Source organism: Myiozetetes cayanensis, unplaced genomic scaffold (genome assembly GCF_022539395.1).
Source record: "Myiozetetes cayanensis isolate MyiCay16 unplaced genomic scaffold, myiCay2020 scf5-8, whole genome shotgun sequence".
NCBI lineage: Eukaryota > Metazoa > Chordata > Aves > Passeriformes > Tyrannidae > Myiozetetes > Myiozetetes cayanensis.
Window position 1 is genome coordinate 102,936,013 of NW_026087742.1, and position 20,997 is coordinate 102,957,009.

Sequence of the window (20,997 nt, forward strand, 5' to 3'; positions counted from 1 at the left end):
CCTGGAACTGACGGCCGCGTTCCACTACAGGAGCCAGCCCGCCCGTGCCGCCGCTTCCCCTGAAGCGGACCACGCGGCCGCAGCAGCGCGGCCCGGGACAGCCGCACACGCGGCACAGCGCGGCGCCGAACCGAGGCCCGGCGGCGATGACCAGCGACATGACCCCCACCGTGACCGGGCCGGGCCATGGCCGCAGCGACTACGGCTCCTCCGGGAGCGTCAACAGTGACAACACCGCCTCCCCACCCCCGTGAGAGGGGCAGCGGTGGCCCGGGCAGATACCCGGGCTGGGACCAAAACTATAGAGACACTGAATTTACTGACTGTTTTTACATATTTTACATATAAGCCTTTAGAAATTATTACAAATGTTTTTGTCTAAAATAATTTAGTTAACTATCTTTAGTTTTCTATTTACACTAATAATAGAGAAAAATTCAACATTACCTTATTAATACATTTTTAAGTTTCTAATTTCCCTATACTATCGTTTAAATTACTAATAATCACATTAACTAAGTATTGTTTGAAATTGTTAAGTTCTTAAATGTATCTAAATAGGTTTAAGTTTGTAACTATCTCGTTTAAGTAGTAATTAACATCTTTAAGAATTTCTATTGTTATTAACAGATTGTAATAGTAACCTACCTATTCATGTCTCTAAGTACACACTCAGAAATATACACACTACTTACCACTCTTATACCTTTAAATTCATTAACTTTTCATATTCACAACAAAAGAAGGGGAGTAAACAGAATACGCATGTAATTAAGTAAGTAAATCCTGAGTCAAACAATTTTCATTCTGACCAAACACTACATAAAAGTTTAAGTTGTATAGCTAGAATATGAAAACAAAGATTACATGTATGCATGAATGAAAAATGATTGGGGTGGCCACCCGAACGAATGAGTGAAAGAGAAATTGTGTGAATGTATGAATCTATGTGAACCATTTACACCTTATACAAAATATCTGAAACACAACAAACACTACCTCTAATACATCGCCTTAATAAAAGGCAACTGAAAACATGATGTTCCTCCTTTAAACTTTTCCTTGTGTTTTAATAAAGTAAGTTTTCCCCAATTCTATATAAACCCTCAGATTGATAAAAGTTTTTATTCTACCCAATTGCAAGAAACCCTTAGGTAAATAAGGTTTTTAATTAATAAAGTTTTGTTATTATATAGAACTCTTAAGTATATAAGGTTTAAACAAAAAATAAGTTTACTACGTCAAGTGAAAAACGTTTTGTTAAGAATTACACTGTTTTTTGAAATTACACTGTTTGTATCTTGTTATTAATAAAAATGGGGGAATTGTGGGGTCTGGTTACAGCAGGTGCTGCAAAGCATCCTGGGAGTTGTAGTTCTAAGTACTCTGTTACACATGCTGTGTTGAATGCTTGTATGGGATTGGCTTAAGTTACCTGTGTGACGTGGCAGCATTTGAAACTGCTATATAAGCTGGGACTCCTTGAATAAACTCTCTCTTGTTACACACCACGTTGGTGTTGCTATGGTCCCCATGGGACGTATTATTTATTATATTAATAACTGCTACATATAAACATTAATGATATTGTGTATGTGTTTATGGGGGAGAAGCTTTCTAAGGATATTTTGATACTGAAATATGATATTGGGAGTTTGTGGAATCTCTGTGATAGGAATTTCTTAAAAATGGGTCAGGACAACATCTACCTGATCTTAGATCATTTGGTTACCTTTAGTACAGGAAGATGAATTGCCTAAAACAGTGTATCTAGCATGGATCTTGTCACATACCCCTCAACGTGGTTTTTTTTCTTTTTTTAATTTGTGTTGCATCCTTTTGGTGTTAGCTTTGTGCATGCAGTGCCACTAGAAATAATGTAGATGGAAAAGTTTTTCCTGCCTTTTTGTTGGTTTTAGGTAGTGAGTGGATGATCTTGCTCTCACCGTGTGCTGCCATCGTGTGGCTCACTGAGGGTAGGATGGATTTCTGAAATGTTTATTGAGAATCACTAGTGAATTTAGAAGAAGCTTGTCTGTGTCTGGTCTTGTGCTACACCCTCCTTTGGAAAAAAACCCTTAACTCTTCGAAGTGTGTGTGGAAACTCTGATGAACCCTGTGCCTGCACATCTTGCCTAAATGCAATCGTTTTGATCATTCAGAGTAATTTCAAATATAGCTTGTCTTTATAGGTGAAATACTGATTTGAACCAAGAATGAAAAAAACCCACAACACAAACAACAAAACAAAATCTATGCAGACTGTCAGCTGATATCAAGGATTATATATACATTGCAGGGTGACCTAGCTCAGTTTGAAACACTGTAATAATTCACTTTCTGTGTTTCTCTATGTATTAAAATGTCTCTCAGTACAACTTGAGAAAGGTGAGATCCACTAATGTCAAACAAATGACATCCTTAGCTGAGCTGAAGGTGGGAAGAGGTTTTGCCATGTTTTTTAGTCTGCATTCTACTTTTGTATTGTATTCATTTCTAGTCATGAGCTGATTCTTCTAAAGAGGCTGTTATATTATGTAAATTATCTCTCTTAGAATGAGAGAGATTCACATGCACGTTGTAGAAGTTGTACATAAAGAAGAACCATTTATGTCATCTGTGCCTTAGCAAGTTATGTATATTTATAATGTATATTTATGGCTGATAGGCTTCTTCTATCTGTTGAGTGCTAAATGTGGCAAGTTTTCTTAGATCCCTCTTTTAAATATATTTATTATGGTAAATCCACAGGATGTTTAAAGTGAATTTTTAAAAAATAAGCATGCCAAATGTTTTGTAATTTTTTATCTTTCTATTTCTTTCTAGGTTGCCAGCCATTCTGAGAGGAGGTGTCATTGATAGATACTGGCCCACAGCTGATGGGCGTCTGGTGGAGTATGACATAGATGAAGTTGTTTATGATGAAGATTCACCTTTTCAGAATATTAAAATTCTGCATTCAAAACAGTTTGGGAATATTCTTATCCTCAGTGGGGATGTTAGTAAGTGTCATCTCATTTGAGGATCTTGTGCGTGAAAATGTTGGAAGTGTTGTTTTCTGTCCTACTATGGCAATTTTAATGGATTACTAAGGGTCATTGTTCTGATGCTGGAAACTACACAGACATGTACACATATGTTTGCTTCTAATGGAATGAAGTTCAACAAGGCCAAGTGCCGGGTCCTGCACTTTGGCCGCAACAACCCCTGCAGCGCTACAGGCTGGGCACAGAGTGGCTGGAGAGCAGCCAGGACCTGGGAGTTTGGATTGACAGGAGGCTGAACATGAGCCAGCAGTGTGCCCAGGTGGCCAAGAAGGCCAATGGCATCCTGGCCTGCATCAAGAACAGTGTGGCCAGCAGGAGCAGGGAAGTGATCCTTCCCCTGTACTCAGTGCTGGTGAGGCCACACCCTGAGTATTGTGTTCAGCTCTGGGCCCCTCAGTTCAGGAAGGACATTGAGGTGCTGGAGCGGGTCCAGAGAAGAGCAACCAGGCTGGTGAAGGGACTTGAGCACAAGTCCTATGAGGAGAGGCTGAGGGAGCTGGTGTTGTTTAGTCTGGAGAAGAGAAGGCTTAGAGGTGACCTCATCACTCTCTTCAACTACCTGAAGGGAAGTTATAGCCAGGTGGGGGTTGGTCTCTTCTCCCAGGCAACCAACAACAGGACAAGGGGACATGGGCTCAAGCTCTGCCAGGGGAAGTTTAGGTTAGATGTTAGGAAGAAATTCTTTACAGAGAGGGTGATCAGGCATTGGAACGGCCTGCCCAGAGAGGTGGTGGATTCACCATCCCTGGAAGTTTTTAAAAAGAGATTGGACATGGCCCTTAGTGCCATGATATAGTAATTAGAGTTGGATCAGGGGTTGGACTTGATGATCTTGGAGGTCTTTTCCAACCCAATCTATTCTATGATTCTATATATTAAGTATGTTAATCAGAAAGGCTGACTAGTTTAAAATGTAGGAGTAAAAAAATAAAATTTCTTTTCCCAAAGTTGCTGTCTTTGCTGTGGTAAGCAGCATAGGAGAATAGAAAACAGTGTTCTATAGCAGAGCTTGCTCTACTTCTTTCTTTCATATGAGCTTTTTCCTATTTGTTGCCAGTCCAGCCTCCTGAGAGTTTCTCTTTGACAGTATAACAAGCTACTTTGTTGGTCTTCAAAACACAATGGAATTCTAAAGAAATATGAAGAAATAGGAGCTGGCGTGTATGTGTGTGTTTGTGTGTGTTTGTGTGTGCGTGTATATTCCTGCTGTTGCTTTGATTCTTTGAGGGAATTTCCTTGGTGAGATCTAGGACAGCTGTATCTCAAACCATTTAGGTGCTTTGTTGTGAACATCTTTTGACTCTTCTTCAGAATGCCCAGCTGAACTTTTAAGTAAATTGACAGAGTGACCCAGCCTTTAAGGGTTTTTGTATGTGGTGCTTTGTGCCTGCTGATCTTTGTATTTTTGATAGTGAACTTAGGAGAAGATGGACTACTGTTCTTTTGACTGACTGCATAAGACTACTGTTTGCTAGAAAATCTAGGTAACAAGGAGTATACTTTGTAAAATCTCTCAGTTCTTACGTTGAAAAGTACTGACTATGGTAAATGAAAGATAGAATACCTAATTTCACTCTAATAGCAGAGTAATTAAGGAATTTAACTATAGCTTTTTGAAATAACTCTAACAATTCAGATAGCTTTCTGCAGCTATCAGAGACTTCTGTGCAGATGGCAGCTGAAAAGCATTTTTACAGAATACATTAGTAAGGTATTTTCTAATTCAGATAGAATTGTACTAGAAATCACCAAAGTAGTTATTTCATACTTCTAGTCAGAAATTTTCATCAGACTTTCCTATGGAGATAAGGAATGTTGTCACAATATGCCTCAGAGAAAGGAAAGTGTACCAATGCTTGTTTACCTTCCATGGGTTTTAAAATACTGCTTTGTCTCATTTGGTTACTGTGCACTTATAAGTAAAGTGGTGATTGCCAGGCAGAGTGATAGGATATGCCATGATGTGCTGCTGCACAAAGCTTTGCCCTTGTGGCTCAGGTCTGCTGTTACAGCTTAGGAGTGCTACTGTCTGCTTTGAAGCTAGTGCTGCACGAGCCAGCAGAAGGCATGCTTTAGGGCCCTTCAGCAGTTGGGGGGTAATGGTTGTATTTGTGTTTCTGTGCAGGGATCCTCACGGGTACATCTAGGTTGCTTTCTTCAGCTGGGGTCCACAGTGGGTTTTCAAAAATGTCCTGATCTGTCTCTTGCAGGACTAGTTGTAGGTAAAAAGCCATTGAAGTATCAAGTCTGGATATCAAATCCTAAGTATTGACAGTTTTGCTCCACCAGTTTTCTTCTCCTGGCACACAGTACTTCCTAATGCCAAGGTAGCCATCGCTGGGTTCTCTTTGAGAATTAGAGAAACCCTGTTGGGGATTCTGAGGAATATCCCATGCTTGGACTGTCTCTGAGAACTACATTGTTTCTGTAGATGCTCTTGCTTTGGTCTGTATTATATTACCTTTGGATTAATACCAATTATTGAGAAGAATTAAAGATGTAATATTTCTCTCCAACTCTTTCTCTTCCTTTCATTCAGATCTGGCAGAAAGTGACCTGGCATATACAAAAGCCATAATGGGCAGTGGAAAGGAAGACTACACTGGGAAAGAAGTGCTAATCCTAGGAGGTGGTGATGGAGGTATACTATATGAGATAGTCAAACTGAAGCCAAAGATGGTTACTATGGTAGAGATATCCTTTGACAAGTGGGCGATCAAGTTCATTTCCACATTTTTCAGACTGCATTTCTGCTGGTACCATAGCACAGTTAACTGCCAGGTTCTGATTTGCATTAAAAAATAGGATCTAAATTAAAATTTCTTTTTGTCAGCGTAAGAGATCCATTACTAGGGACAACTACATATCTGTGACTACATATCTGAGCATCTTTATGTAGCACTTGCTTTCAAGTTCTATAACTCTTTGAGTAGCAGTTTATGTAAAACTGGAAAGGACTGCTTCTGTCACCAGACTGATGCTTTCTCTGATAACAGAAGACAGGTCTGTCAAGTCTGTGGTTTGGGCTCAGTCCTACCCTCTTGAATTCTTCAGTTTTTCTAAAGAAATCTGCAAAAAATAGTGCCTAGAAGCAAAAAAGTTTAATTAATAGGAATGTCAGGACTTGATGAATTGTATTGGTGGCAGAATGACCAATGCCGTTTTAAAAAATACCAATACAAATCAAGTTTTCAACGTTCTTAGTTCATATAGTTTGTAATGCAAACCACTCCTAGCCATATGAAATATTGATCACCCTGGGTTTTGGGATCCCTTTACTAAAACTGAAAATAATTGTTTTAATAATGGTTTTAAATAATTGCAAATTAAAGTCTTAACCTGGTTTAACTTTATGGGAGTTTTAATGGTCTTAGAGTTCACATTTCAGGCTTTCACAGTGATGATAACCTAAAGTATCAAAAATACTGATTAAAACCAAAAATAAGCCCTTCCTAAACTTCTAACTGAATCTGGAGGCCAGTCCATAAGGTTGGCTATTGCAGTATGTATGCCAGTAGACACATCTTAGTATTCCTTTGTGAATGGCACCTTTGGGAGAATTTGTTTCTTAAGAAATAGGAAGTGCTGCCTCTGTTATTTCTTGAACGTACCATGCCTTAACAAGCTTCAAACATTGACCAAATGGTGATTGACGGGTGTAAAAAGTACATGCGTAAAACGTGCGGAGATGTCTTAGACAATCTGAAAGGAGAGTGCTACCAGGTAATGCTTTGCTTTTCTTTCATTAGAAGTAATAGTTCAAATGCACTTATACGTAGCCTGGAAGACTGATGTGGCAAAGTTTTGGGTACAAGTTTTCTGACTTTTCTTGATTTAGGAAGTATTTTTTTCCATTATTTTATGACACTCAAATTTTAATACCTGGGATTTGTGTTGGGAGTATATATTAGCATCAAAATATTTTAACTGTCCATCTTCAGACTTCTGAAATTAATCACATATATAAGGAATGTGAAACAGGAGAATGTTTGTTGCCATAGCTTATGAATAAAGAGAAAATGTCTGTACAAATGTAGTTTAAACAGTATTCCTTAAATCATTGAAAAGATAGAAGAAATGTGTATTTAATTTATTGACCTACACTGTTGAAAATACCTGAATTTATAATACACAATTAACAATTATTTTTAATTTGCAGGCAAAATCTCTCTCTGCTATGACATTAAAAATAATAATAAAATCCCTCAACAAATGTCATGCATTCCTGCATGTGCTGGATCTGACACAACTTACAACCTAGCCTGGGTGTAATCTGATGTTTTCATTCTGTTTTCATTATTGTTCCTTAAATGCTCTCAGAGATATTAACTTGCAGGAATGAGCTAAAAAAAATGGCACAAAAGCTTACTGGAGAAGTCATGAGTCAGTGGCCTTGCATACAAATACCTTATTTTACTCATTTGTTGAGACTAACAACTAACTGCTGTTGCCATTTGGTAGAAGGAACAGTGGTCACCCAGCAGTCAGTGACAGAGCTAGCAAGCTCAGGACTGGAGTGCCTGTGTTGTCACTGTTACAATTCCTATGGTGCTTTCTTCCTTCTATATGATGTAAAAAGTTGAAAATGGAGCGTAAAATTAATCATGTATTTAATTTTGTGCTTTTCACCTCTAAATTCCTGTGAATCCACATTTGTTCCTTTTACCTGGTCACTTCTGGGGTATTGTGAGGACTGCCTAAAATATTTCATTCTTACAGGTTCTAATTGAAGACTGTATTCCCGTACTGAAGAGGTATGCCAAAGAAGGGAGAATGTTTGATTATGTAATTAATGATCTGACAGCTGTTCCAATCTCCACATCTCCAGAAGAAGGTAAATCTTCTAATTTATTTTCTTAAACTTCCGAGAATTTCAACATTTCTGTCTCTCAGCTTTAAAATAGTTTGCAGCAAAAGTACTTTGATTTTTTTTCCTTCTTAATAGCAAATCTGAGAGGGAAAGAATGATAGTAACACATCTGTTCTTTTCTGAATTTTTCTTGAATGTTAGAAAAGACTAGCAAGTGCCTAGGACTCTTTAAAACTGTGCTCTTATTCCAGAATAATATGAACTCATGTAGTTCATTAGAAAATATTAGGAGTTCTTACTCCAGTAAATTTCCTAACTTTATAATTCCTTGGAAATTTCTGGAAAATTACTGTGAAGAAAAGTAGCAGTACTGCCATCATCACTGCCATTGCGTATGGTTTGTGTTTGGGTTTTTTTACCAGCCTTTTTTAAAAAAATATTTTATGTTTTTTAAGGTATAGAGCAGCTGCTTTTCAAACAGTGGCTTTTTTGCAAGTCTTGAGTATGTAGTAAATGAACAAGTCAGGAATGTGCTGTTCTGTTTTTCAATCGTTCTCTATATGCAGATTCCACATGGGAATTTCTGCGGTTGATTCTTGACCTGTCAATGAAAGTTCTGAAACAAGATGGAAAATACTTCACGCAGGTATGATACCTGGATGTAGCAAAGTATTGCTTTATATGTATTGCAGTTGTATAGGTGTTGCACTTTTCAGTAAAAAAAAAGGAGGAAAAACCTAAAAATCTACTACAAGCTGTTTTTTTCTCCTTTTAATGACTTTTATTTAGGCTTTGCTAACTAAGTTGTCTTTTTTCATTATTTCAGCTGAATTTGTAGCACTTTTGAGTTTAAAAGCATTATTTTAAGAATCAGCAGGGCATATTACAGAATATTGTAACTGTAAGCAGTTCTTGGGAAAGCAGAACAGATGTACTTTATAAACAGATACATGATTTTTAAGCTAATGTCTCCAGTTGTAGAGTGTAAGACATGAAAATTCGTCATCCATTAAGGTGTAAGAATTTGAGGTAGGTGCAATGGGACAAGAAAATTATTCATTTGGGAGTAAATACTCTTTTTACTTGTTCTCTACACCTAAAACAATTCATTGGTTTGGCTTCTGCAAAATGCATTTTGAACATTTGAATAAGTTTGTTAGAATATTTGGCATTTTGTAAAGTATTTTATATAGTCATAATTTAGGTTTTGTCCTTGTGTATGGAATTTTAAGTGCAGCTCTATTTAAAAGGAAATAATTCACAATTTGTACACCTGCTACAGTGTAGGCAGTACTACCTCACACATAATACCTAGATAATGCAATTGTGGATTAGCTTTCAACTGAAGATACTTTATGTAATCCTGAATTCGGAATGCCACAAAGGAGTGTGCAATTATACAAGAATGTGACAGGAGCCAGCAGATGGTTGAGTGAAGTCTAAGTCTCTGAAGCTGTATTTCTTTAGTCATGCTCATACCTTAACTAGTTTTCTGATGTGTAGAGCATCTAAGTACTGCATTTTGGAAAAATCTTGTCAAGATCTGAAATAGCTTAGCTGAAATTACGTTACCACAGAGTTTCCAAGGTGTGTAAAGGAACTAGTTTACTGTAAAACTGTGCAGGTTTATAAAGAAATGCAAAACTTGTGGGATAAGGCTTTTGGCAGTTCTAATGTGCTGCTTTATTTTAAAATGCTCTGGTTTTATAGGCAAGAGAAATTATCTTGTGGTTGAAATATAAGATATGATTACCATGGTTGTGTCACACAGTAAATCTTAATGGCTTTTCTTTCTCTAAATAGTGGAAATATTTCTGACAGACTTTAATATCCAAAGGACACTGCATCTTTTGGACTTTGTTGTCCAAAACAGCTGTTGTGTTGCAGTCATTATACTTGTAACATACACAGTGAGACTAGCTGGCTGTATTAGAATGTATGTAAATGTATGTCTGTAGACAGGTTTTGTCAGACTTCGAGGGACTTTGAGAAGAAGCTTGTGCTGAAAGCTGGAGTGATGGCTCTGCTGCAGCCAAAGTACAGGGGGCTTGTTTTGTGCCAGCTGAAACCAGTTGAGGTTGAGACCTGTGCAAGCCCTGCTGCCTGTCCTGTCCTGAAGGGAGGAGATAAGTCAGCTCTCCAGCATCTCTGCTTGCACAGAAAGGATGGACAATAGTACTGAACCTGCTCTGGTGGGTTTAAGCTGTTGTGAAGCTGAAGTGTTACGTTTCATGGTCCAAACAACAAAGTATCCATGGCAGATTATAGTGGAAGTGGTGTGAATTTGGACTTGTGGCTGGGTAACTGGTAGCCAGTGAAAGGACTGGAATATAGAGACAGTGTACTCGGGAAACTCAGTCTTCTTGAGGGTATTTGTCGTGGTTTTGCCCTGGCTCAATTTACTTTTATACTCCCACATACAATTACTATCAGTTGAGAGAAGGTTTATGCAGACAAAAAGAGACTGAATTAAAAAAAAGCATGAATATTTATTATTAACAAACTAAAACTAAAGAATTATATTTACAACAATTCTACTTGAGTAAAAGGTACTATGTATTTACAAAAGATATTTCTCCCCCCACTTCCCTTTATATCAGTCCAAGGAGGAGAAGCAGTCTTTTTCTGTTCTCAGAATTCCAGCTCTCTCTCTCTCTCTCTAGTAACTCTGCAGCACTTTCGTCGCAGTTGGAACTTCTTTATCTCTCTCTTATTCTGTGTTGGCCTCCAGGGCTGGGCCTACCCCCCTCCTGGGTTAAAACCGAAGGTTGAGGGTTACCCAGGTCCTGAAGGGTCTCCTTCCATAGGCTTGCAAGGGGACACTTGCTTACTATGGATCTTCTTCCACAGGGTTACAGGGGATAATGGTTTAAGAGTTCACCCCTGTTTCCCTATGGAGGTCCCTCCCCATGGGAGAACAGTCCTTGATTGACTTCTCGGCATGGGTCTAGTCTGGATCCCTTACTCGGATCCCAATATCCTACCTGAGCCATTTTCTGCTCCAGCGTAGGTTCTCTCTAGCACCAACAGCACGGATCCCACACATGGATCCCAACATCCCTACCTGAACCGTTTTGTGTTCCAGCGTAGGTTCTAATACCCGTCAGGGTCATAAATCTTCAACAGCAGCAGCATGGATCTCTCACTGAGATCCCAAGCTTATCTGAGCCGTCTCGCTCCAGCATAAGCATCGATCCCTTCGAGGGTCACAAAGTCTTTAACAGGACTCTGCCTCATCTGAGCCGCTTTTACTCCAGCATAAGGCTTTCTCTTTCTGTTAAAGTCACAAATCTCTGGTGCATCCACAAGCTCCTCTGTGAGCCGCATGGGGGGTCTCTTCACCCCAACAAACTTCTACAGGTGGCAGGGTTTTATTTTTCAGTCTTTACCCTGCTGAAGGGAGGGAGAGCGAAAAGGAGAAAAAGCAGCTCTCCCCCCTTCGAACTTTTTTTCTCTCTCCTGCGACTGCAGCTTTGACCTTGAAAGTCTTGTTATCTCATGGCTGGAATTCTTCTGTAGCGGTTTTTCGTCTAAGCAGTTCATCTTTTAAACCTTTTTTTTTCTTCACTCTCTCACAAGAGAGAAGGGAGGCTTCAGTGCTGCACCTGGCCCCCCCCGGCCCAAGCCGGGGAGGAGGGGGCCTTGGCCCTCCTCGGGCCCGCTACCCTTCTACATGGCTGCTGCTCCTAATTTCAACTGCGCCACCACCTTCTCTTCCGTTTTCTTGAAGATGTAATTAGCAAAGGCGTCACTGAACTTTTTGATTGGTTTTTTGTCCGGAAATCACCTGGACAAAACCATCCTCAGCCCCAGGGACGGGCTGGTGGGCAAAACCACGACAGTATTGAAAAAGGAGAATTAATCTTGGGGCAGACAGCTATCAGAGCTTTTGATACATCTGCTGAGACACTAACGTGGCTCATTTGATGGTCCTTGTAGCTGCTTCCCAGCTGGGCCTGAAAAATCAAAACAATCCACTGTAAAAATAGAATAAGGCTCTGTATTGGGTTTGCATGGCCAGGTTTTGGTAGCGTGTGTGTGTGAGGGGGGCTACAGGGGTGGCTTCTGTGGGAAGCTGCGTGAAGCTTCTCCCATGTCCAACAGAACCAGTGCCAGCTGGCTCCAGGACAGACAGACCCACTGCTGGCCAAGACCAAGCCAATCAGTGACAGTGGTAGCGCCTCTGGGATAGCAGATTTCTGAAGGGGCAAAAGCTGCTGCACAGCAGCAGTTGCAGCCGGAGAGAGAAGGGAGAATATGTGAGAGAACAGCCCTGCAGACAGTGCAGAAGAAGGAGGAGAAGGTGCTCCAGATGCTGTTGCAGATTTTCCCCTGAAGCCCATGATGAAGGCCATGGTGAGGCAGGCCATCTCATGGAGCAGCTCAGTGGAGCAGAGATCCACTTGCAGCCCCTGGAGGACCCCATGCTGGAGCTGGTAGATGCCTGAGGGAGGCTGTGACACTGTGGGAAGCCCTAGCTGGAGCAGGTTTGCTGGCAGGATCTTTGACCCTCCAGGGTGCCCATACTGGAACAGTCTGTTCTGAAGGACTGCACCCTGTGGAAGGACTCACACTGAGCAGTTTGTAAAAACTGCAGTCCATGGGCAGGACTCACACTGGAGAAGTTTGTGGAGGGCTGCCTCCTGTAGGAGGGACCCCACACTGGAGCAGGGGAAGAGTATGAGGAGGAAAGAGGAGCAGAAACGACATGGGATGAACTGACCACAATCCCCATTCCCCAACAGCGCAGCAGGGAGAACGTAATGAATTTGTGAGTAAATTAAAGCCCAGGGAGAAGAGAGGGGTAGGGGAAGGTATTTTAAAGATTGGGTTTTATTTCTTGTTATCCCACTCTGATTTGGTGAGGAAATTAGTTGAATTTATTACCAAAATGGAGTCTGTTTTGCCTGTGATGGTAACTGGTGAGTGATCTCTCCCTGTCCTTATCTTAACTTACTAGACTTCCACCTTATTTTCTCTTCCTTATCCAACTGAGGACGGGAGGACAAAGTGACTTTGGTGGAGACCTGGTGTTCAACCGGGATCAACCTACCACACCCCGAGAAGACTCAGTAGTCTGGTCATAGGATGAACAGTCTATCGGGGTGCTTTAAATAAAATCAACTGTCTATAACTTTAAATTTAAATTAGGTTTTGAATTAAACTAATTGAAGCTGGCTACTTAAAGGATTGCATTAGACTGTGGAGAGAAGTTCAAACATGACCACTACCAACTTTGGCAGCTTAGTCACACACTGGGAACTTATAAATGATTTTGAATGCTCCACTGTGTTCACTGTTAAATGCCAGTGGTTTTTAGCTCTGTGTATTAACATTGGAAATGTAAGTGTCTTTTGTTCCAATTGTCTACTTCCAGGATGCTTATCTTAGGTAGCAGGCCTTGCTGAAGGAATCACACACCTTTTAAGGCAGTTGTGTTTTTAAAGTACAGGACTTTGTGTGCCCCACCGACCCATCTTGAAGTGTGTTTTGGTCCTCTAAAACAAAAAATGTAACATATCACTGTTAAATGTCCACTTATTTGTTAGAGCCTCATCTTTGCTACAATGAGGAAATGTCTCGTAGAAAAGATGCAGCAAAAGGGTCATTGTCCTGTTGGCTACTGGCCAGTAGCTATAGTTGTTTCTTCTACCTTGGCATTATGTTATATTAACATTGGAAATTTCTGTCCTTTGTAGTTTGTAGCCTGTTCTCTGATAGTTACACCTTGAGCAGAACTGTGTGCGTCTGGTTAGGATGTAATTTATTTCAGTGCTCAAGAAATGCTTTACCCAGAAGTGGAATTGTGTTCACAGAATGACAGCCTTTCACATACTGTATTGCTGCCTGACTGTCTAAATGCCACTACTGAGAAAAATAAATGGAAATGCTCATCACCTCTTCATTGAGCTCTGCACAAGTTTTAGAAAATATTCTGGACCACACATGAACTGTTAGCTGGCATAATCTAGAGCTATCTAACTCTAGGTAGATATAATTTATCTGAGATTATAAAACAAATTGGTTTTTTGGCATGCTACTCTAACAGACCTGATTATTCCCTTGGGATACCTTCCTTGGTGATGGTTAAAGTGGTCTCCAAATGCTAGTGCAGAATATCCTTTCACCAGTAGGTGGAGGCAGGTAACCAGTATTGCCTGGCAGTTTACTATCCCTTGTAGAGAGACTGCCTGTGAAAGGTTTTTCAGACTATTTATTCATATTCCTAGGGGATAAAAGAACATATGTGGCCAATTTTACGATGCAGGAGGGACTTTTTCCTTCTTTCAGCTCTGGAAAGATATCAAAGGAGAGTTAATAGATGTCATTCTCTGCTGCTTTAAAGTCTGTGTTTAAGTATATTTGGGGAAAAATGCCTCCATATTTGCTCTGTACCTCCACAAATAGTAATCACACTTGGAGAAAAACCTTATTTGTATGAAGAGCAGCCTTGCTTTGCATGTCCTTGTTTTTTAGCTGCACCACCCATATTGAGTGTTGCAGCCCAAAGGACCTGGGCAGAGAGAGATGAGCTTTAGGGCTCGTAGCCTGCAGATCTTGCAGCCCTGTCTGTAGGTTTAAGACCTAAAGCTTGTTTGTGAGAACTTACTGTTAAATATAATCCCCCCACTCTGAGGTTCAGGGGTCATAAGGGATGCTCTATTTGCTTTCTTCCTTCTCCTTTTGAAGTGTTTAATGATACAGTGTGGGAGTGTGTCTGTGAGGTGCTCACTGTTGCCTTCTTCAAGAGGAGCCAGTTACAGGTGCAAGTTCCCAACCATCACAGTGGAGAGAAGTGAGAGTTGGTGAGGATGTGAGAACTTGGAGTATCCTGAGGTCCAGTTTAATCTCATACACCTTCCTAGTGACTTCTTTCTGAACATGTTAAGTGTTTTTACAGTATTGGACCTTCTAAAATCCAGTGTGATTTTTAGATTGCCCAAATGATTTCTTTCAAGTGAGAATGTATATTTGTAGATATCAGTGTGATGTTTGTGGCTTTTTTTTTTCCTCATCCATCACTGTCTTTTGCCTTCCACACACCATGTGAGGATTGTCCCAACAGCTGTGAAACCACGTTCTGTAAGATGCAGAGGCTGATTGTAAGGTTGTCTCTGAGTGTCAGGGGATTATGTGCAACTAAGAAAATGTCTTTTTCTGTGCTGATTTTTGTTCTGTTGATCTAATCCTTTGAGGTTGAGAAGGCTATCATTTTCAGCCTGTTTATGAGGTGGAACCTTTAAAAATACCTCTGAACAGGAATTTGCTCCTTCCTGGCCTGGGTCATCCAGCCTAGGCAGGATAGAAACTCAGACCACTCATGGGTTTGCGTTCCAGTAAACAGCACTAACCCCTGGTTCAAGGGATCATGTGTCTCCCACATGCACATGTGGCCCTTCACCAAGCTGTCTCTTCCTGGCCACTCTTTAATACAGTGTGACGCTGCCCTCTGAATGTCCAGACCACCATCATGTTGCTCCATAGTTAGACTCCTTTTTTTGGCTACTGCGTGGGTTTTCTAATTAGCACTTCCAGTGAGGGAGGAAGGTTCTTCTTGACTGCAACGTGAAAGAAGGCTGGGAGAATGGGTGTATGTCCCTGTGTGAGCCTCTGTGATTTCTTGGCAGTTTGAGACTTTAAGGCACAGACATTTTATTTCCATATGTTACTGAGAGTACAGTTTTAATAATTGATTTTTTAGCCAGTGGAGGTACCTTCAGTCAGGTTTACCTCCAGTAGCTCCTTAAAACTCTTACCTGTCACCCAAAACTCAAGCCTAGCTTTGATGCTGGATATTTCATGCTCTGTGTGTCTCACTGCTTCTTAGTGAGGAGGTCTCACTCTGAAGTGAGGAAGGATAAAACACAACCTTGGCCATGTTCAATTCTGGCATGTCATTACAAAACAGAACCCCATGTTAAATTAAAAATAAAAATGAAACTCTTGTATAGGGTCACAGACAAAGGTGTCCAGTAGCAATGATGTGTAGTGTAAGACATGGAAGAAATGGGCAAGTAAGTAAAATGGACCCTTTCCCTGCTTTGGCAAGTATGGCAAAGGGACCCTTCCAGGGTTGGAGGAAGCACGGGGACCTATGTTCAGCCTGTAACCAGTTGATGGACACATCACCTTTGGGCATAGTTAACTTAAGGAACTTAATAGGTTTATTTTAAACAAATGCTTTTTTTTTTTTTGCTACTTATTTTAAGGAATGTTTTTTATTGTCTCTCCAGAACTAACAAAGCATAAAATTGTTATGCATTGTGCTGTAAGAAACCTCAGAACTAAACCCATGGAACTATAGAATGTATGCCTTGTGAGAGCCCAGAGAAAATTGGTGTTGGGGGACAGGCATGACTGTTGAGGTGTGTGCAAGCACTGAGCAAACTCAGGCTGTGAGACTGTTCAGGAGTCATCAGTCTTAAGCAGGTCTTATAAATAGAGATCAGTTAATCTCAGAGTTTAAAACTACCTCAAATAGTTTGTGTCAGAGATGCTTCTTAAGGGGTAAAAAAAAAATTCTGCATTCCCTCAGTTCTTACCTATCAAATTGTTTGACATGGAACACAGATTAAGGGGAGCAGGAAGAGGAGTTTGGTGGGGTTTCTGTATATGTTGAAAATGGAATGAACAGTGTGGGAGAAAAAAGAAAGTAATTTTGCTTATTTCTCTTTGAAAAAGAGAAATTATATTGATGAGTCATCAGCTTTAAACCTTATTAAGCAGTGCTCAGTTTTAGTTATTGTTTGAGTCTATGGTGTCTGTTCAGAACAAACAATGTATTGCTCTACCACATAACTCTTCATCAGGTGGGGGGAGTTAAAATGAACACAGGTTATTAGACTGATCCCTGTGTTGTATTCTGGGCTTGGTTCGCTGTGTCATTTTAGTGATACAATAAGACTTTTTTTTGGAATTCTTAACTTTGTGTTGAGTAAAGCCAGATAATTGTAAAAAATTGTAACTGTGCAGAACTATAAAATCCTATGGTGTCTCTAGAAGAAAGAGGTTAATAGAACAGCCTGGTGGGTTGTCTGAGCCTTCAGGCAAGATCTTGATTTGGACACTGGGGAGTTGAGAGTTTGAAAAATAAAAATTGCTTATTGGCATGTTCATTGTTCTTGTAATTTGTTTTCTGTGTTGTCTGCAGTGATTTGTCTCCATCTAGAGAAGGGAGAAATAATGAAATATTGAAGCAACAGGCTGGGAAACTGTGGATACTTTTCTATCATTGTGTATCCTATTCAATTTCCTACATAATGGTGGTATGCTCCAGAAATTACCTAGCCGTGCTTTCTATTTATAACTCAAATTACACACAGGTTGTTTTTTAGTTTTCTTTTGCGTTCAGTCTGATGTTGAAACAAAATTATATGTTTGGTAAAGGGCGGCTGAACCAAAAAAACTGCCACAATCCCCTGGATAATAACAGGTTACTAAACAAGTACTACAGCAGTCTGTTCATCGTTGTGCTCATTTAGTGTTTGTCTCTTACCTTTTTACAAACCTCATTTGTTTTCTGATGCCCAAACCCAAATACGAAATATTCAATATAAATTGTCATCTTCCTTTACCAAATAAACAAGTACATATTGCTTTGTGCAATATGATCAAAATTATAATCAGACATGATTTATGGAAATTATTTTGGAAAAAGGCTTTCAAAATTATGATTTTCAAAAGCTCATAGAATAAAATAGAATCATAGGATATCATGAGATGGAAGGGACCCACAATAATCATTGAAGTCCAACTCCTGCACAGGATAGGCCCAAGAATCGCACCATGTGCCTGAGAGTGTTGTGGAGATGCTGTGCTAAGATTTTTTAAGTTGCGGTTTTCTTTTCAACTTGTGAAAACTTGTGCACAGTGCAAATTCAGAGGAAGATTAGTAGGATGAAATCTCTTTTCACTTCCTCTGGGAATAGATATATTTTAAATACATTGTGAAAAAATCCAACTAATCAAAAGCAAGAAAAATAGTATAAAACCCAAAGACAGAATGTGCATTTCACAGTTTGGTTCTGGTTATCATCTGATGTTGTTACAACGAAAAAGCAACGTAGATGGAGCTGTTTAGACATACTGATTTCAAATAAGATCTCTGCTTTTTTGGCCTCTGCCTGTTAACCGTTGTTTTAAAGAGCACAGATAGTATACTTTGGTCAAACTCATCTTAGTTCCTCGCTTCCTTCCTTGCACACATCTGTGTGTGTGCAATTATTTTAAGGCTGTTTATAAAAATCTGGGAGCACCAAAAAGCAGGAAACAGCAAAATGAGTCTTTTTTGAAGACTATTCTCTTGGTTCTAAAAGCTTCACAGTGTGCTAGCAGAGAAATACACGTGTGAAACATAAGTAGTGCAGACATTTTGGAAGCACTAAATAAGTCTTTGGTTCCTGGAGTCCCGCAGAACTTGACCTTTGTTTCAAGTTAGAGGTCTTAAAACATTGAATAAGCTGTGACTGTAAGGGAGCTGGAGTTTTTCCTGAGATTTAGCTCTTTTTTTAATTGAACCATCTGCATTCTTTTACAGTCAGGTGCAGGTTACACATGTTATTGAAGGGCAGGAAGGGACAAGATTGTTGTGTATTCATGAACATGAAGGTTTCCTTTTTGTTCTCCTTTTTGTATTCTGTGGGAAACGTTCCTCCACTAGAAGTGGACAACAAAAGCTGAGTAGTTTGTAGATCATGCAGTGGTGACTACATTCAACTTTACTTGATTTTAAATTTGTGTCCAAATAACTTGCATTGGCTGCACTCTTTAGATCATTGTATTTAAGGTCATAAAGTATTTGCTAGTCTACTTAGTTATATAGGCAAGAGAGGCAAGAAACTTGATAAAGTTTTTTTATTTATTCAACTTACACAATTGACTGTTATTGTTTTGGGTGGTTGGTGTTTGTTCAGTCTGGTATTCTGTGAGCTCACTGTTACCACTAAATCTTCAAACCCATTATAGATATGGAGAATTCACTCTTCTAACTAGAGTTTTCTCTATATGGGCATCCCACGTATGTGCTGCATAAATTCTACTTGATAATAATAGTTAGCTTGGGACAAGTAGCACTTGCAATTAGGAGTTGTTTTGGATGTGGGTTTTTCGTTTGTATGGGTTTTTTTGTTTTTAAATTTCTCATGCTTTGTAATCCTTGAGATGTGTTTGTGCCTGGTATTTCACAGTTCCACTGTAAGAAGAAAATTGTCAAAGCACTGATTTTTATTTTATTCAGAAAAGGATACTACTAATATTCTTAGATGAATTAAGACACAGATCCAAGTGGAAAAAAAAGTATCATAAGAATCACTTCCTTTTCAGAAGCACAATATGCAGAAAGTCAAGACAATGTAGCCTGAAGCCAGGCGAGAATTTCTGTATAATCTGATTTATTTTGTCATATTGCTGTGTTTAAAATTAATAGGCTATGTTTTTTTTAATAGTGCATTTAAACATTTTAAGATCTAGGCAATGTTAAATAATTGAGAAAATCTGGATGTTGTAGTACTGCTTACTAATATATTTAAGCAATCATAAAGAAAATGATTACTGAGTAGATGTTATAGGTAAACACCACATGGTGATCTGTTTTAACTGAAAGCCCTACTATAATGGTTGCTTCTTCTAATGAGAATATAGATAATCTTCCCATACTTTTTTTTTCTTGAAAAGATGCGAATTATTGTTTGCTGTAGGCAGAATGAAGACAAGCTGTTCAGTATTTGCTTTCTAAATATTAAATATTAAGAACAGCATGTATCTGGTTCTGAAGTATGTGGGAGCCTTGCAGTAATGTCAAAATGTGTATATTCAGCTGAAATTTTGCTTTGATTTTGACTGTGGCTTTTCTTTTTTTTTTCTTCAGGGAAACTGTATAAATCTGACTGATGCCTTGACTCTGTATGAAGAACAGCTTAGCAGGCTTTATTGTCCTGTGGAGTTCTCAAAAGAAACCGTGTGTGTTCCCTCCTACATGGAATTGTATCCTTAAAAGAGTGAAAAAGACTGGAGACTATATTAATAAATCAAGCAAGTCTAGATTACTTGGAGATAACTCAAGCACAAGAAGGCAGTTCTAGTTTAAAACCACTATTAATGTTTTTTCATAGCAAATGAACTACTGCAGTTTTATTTGGAGGGTAATTGTAGGAATTGTTTTCTAAAGGTGCCATAAATTCACAGCTGGTGAAGTGCACCTTTCAAGATCAGGCTGTGTTTTGGTTAATGTTTTTGAGTGTTTCCAAGTTTATGCAGTGTAGGATAAACTGTATGATAAGGGTAATGCTACCAGGAAGTTCTGACAAGGCTATATCTTCTTCTTTTTTTTCTTTTTTTTTTCTTTTTTTTCTTTTTTTTCTTTTACAAAAAATAAGAGTCTTCCTATAGATGACCATGTTCAATTTCTTTAAATATTGGCTGATAGATCTATTCTTGGACATACAGCTGAGACATGATTTTTAAGGCTGGAGATGGGGGAGGATAGTAATTCCTAATAATCATTTCTAATTAGTGTTACTGAAAAAAATATTCCAAGTGGAGGGGTATACACATTTCTTGGCAACATGCCATTACTAAAAATAGTCCTTCGGAATTTCTTCAGTTTGTGAGTGGCAGGCAAGTAAAAGTTTAAACTTCCAGCCATTGGCTCAAGTGGTACATTTTGATCTGCTGGCTGCATTTGCCTTGAGTGTTTACTGCTTTTGTGTGATCACCCCGGAAATGTTTCTGAAGGGTAGTGCCTCCTGTGGTTCTCTCTCTTGATAGGAGGCATCTTTCTGTGATTCTGCTTATTCATAATGCATTAAGCATGTGATACTGCCCCAACCTTTCTTCTGTGTGTTCATTTTGCCTCCCTTCTCTGTCTCTCAGTACTGTTTAATGCTGGAGCTTGCTGCTCTGGACTCCTTGCTAACTATAACAAACTCCTCCTGTTTCTCATTATTGTCAGCTTTCCTGTGAAACTCAGATTTGACCTTACATTTTCAAGACAAAAGAGCATGAAGGAGGGATATAAAGATACCTGACCTTACAGCTTCAGCAAAACAGGTTATTTTTGTCTTTACAACTGCCAGGCCGGTCAAAGAGAATCCAGGGAGAGTTCAGTTTTGAGTGTTTTACCTACTCTATGAACGACCAGTA

The 20,997-nt window shown here is 39.4% G+C and overlaps 1 protein-coding gene across 2 annotated transcripts in view; it reads left to right on the forward strand.

Annotated features, from left to right (window-relative positions):
• SMS (spermine synthase) overlaps positions 1-20,997 on the forward strand; it is a 49,814-nt gene that overhangs the window by 25,900 nt on the left and 2,917 nt on the right. For both annotated transcript variants that reach the window (XM_050332567.1, XM_050332566.1), the window contains 6 exons: positions 2,827-3,002; positions 5,587-5,741; positions 6,681-6,770; positions 7,767-7,881; positions 8,424-8,503; positions 19,724-19,839. In XM_050332567.1, coding sequence (XP_050188524.1) covers positions 2,827-3,002; positions 5,587-5,741; positions 6,681-6,770; positions 7,767-7,881; positions 8,424-8,503; positions 19,724-19,839 — 732 coding nt within the window. The remainder of the gene's footprint in view (positions 1-2,826; positions 3,003-5,586; positions 5,742-6,680; positions 6,771-7,766; positions 7,882-8,423; positions 8,504-19,723; positions 19,840-20,997) is intronic.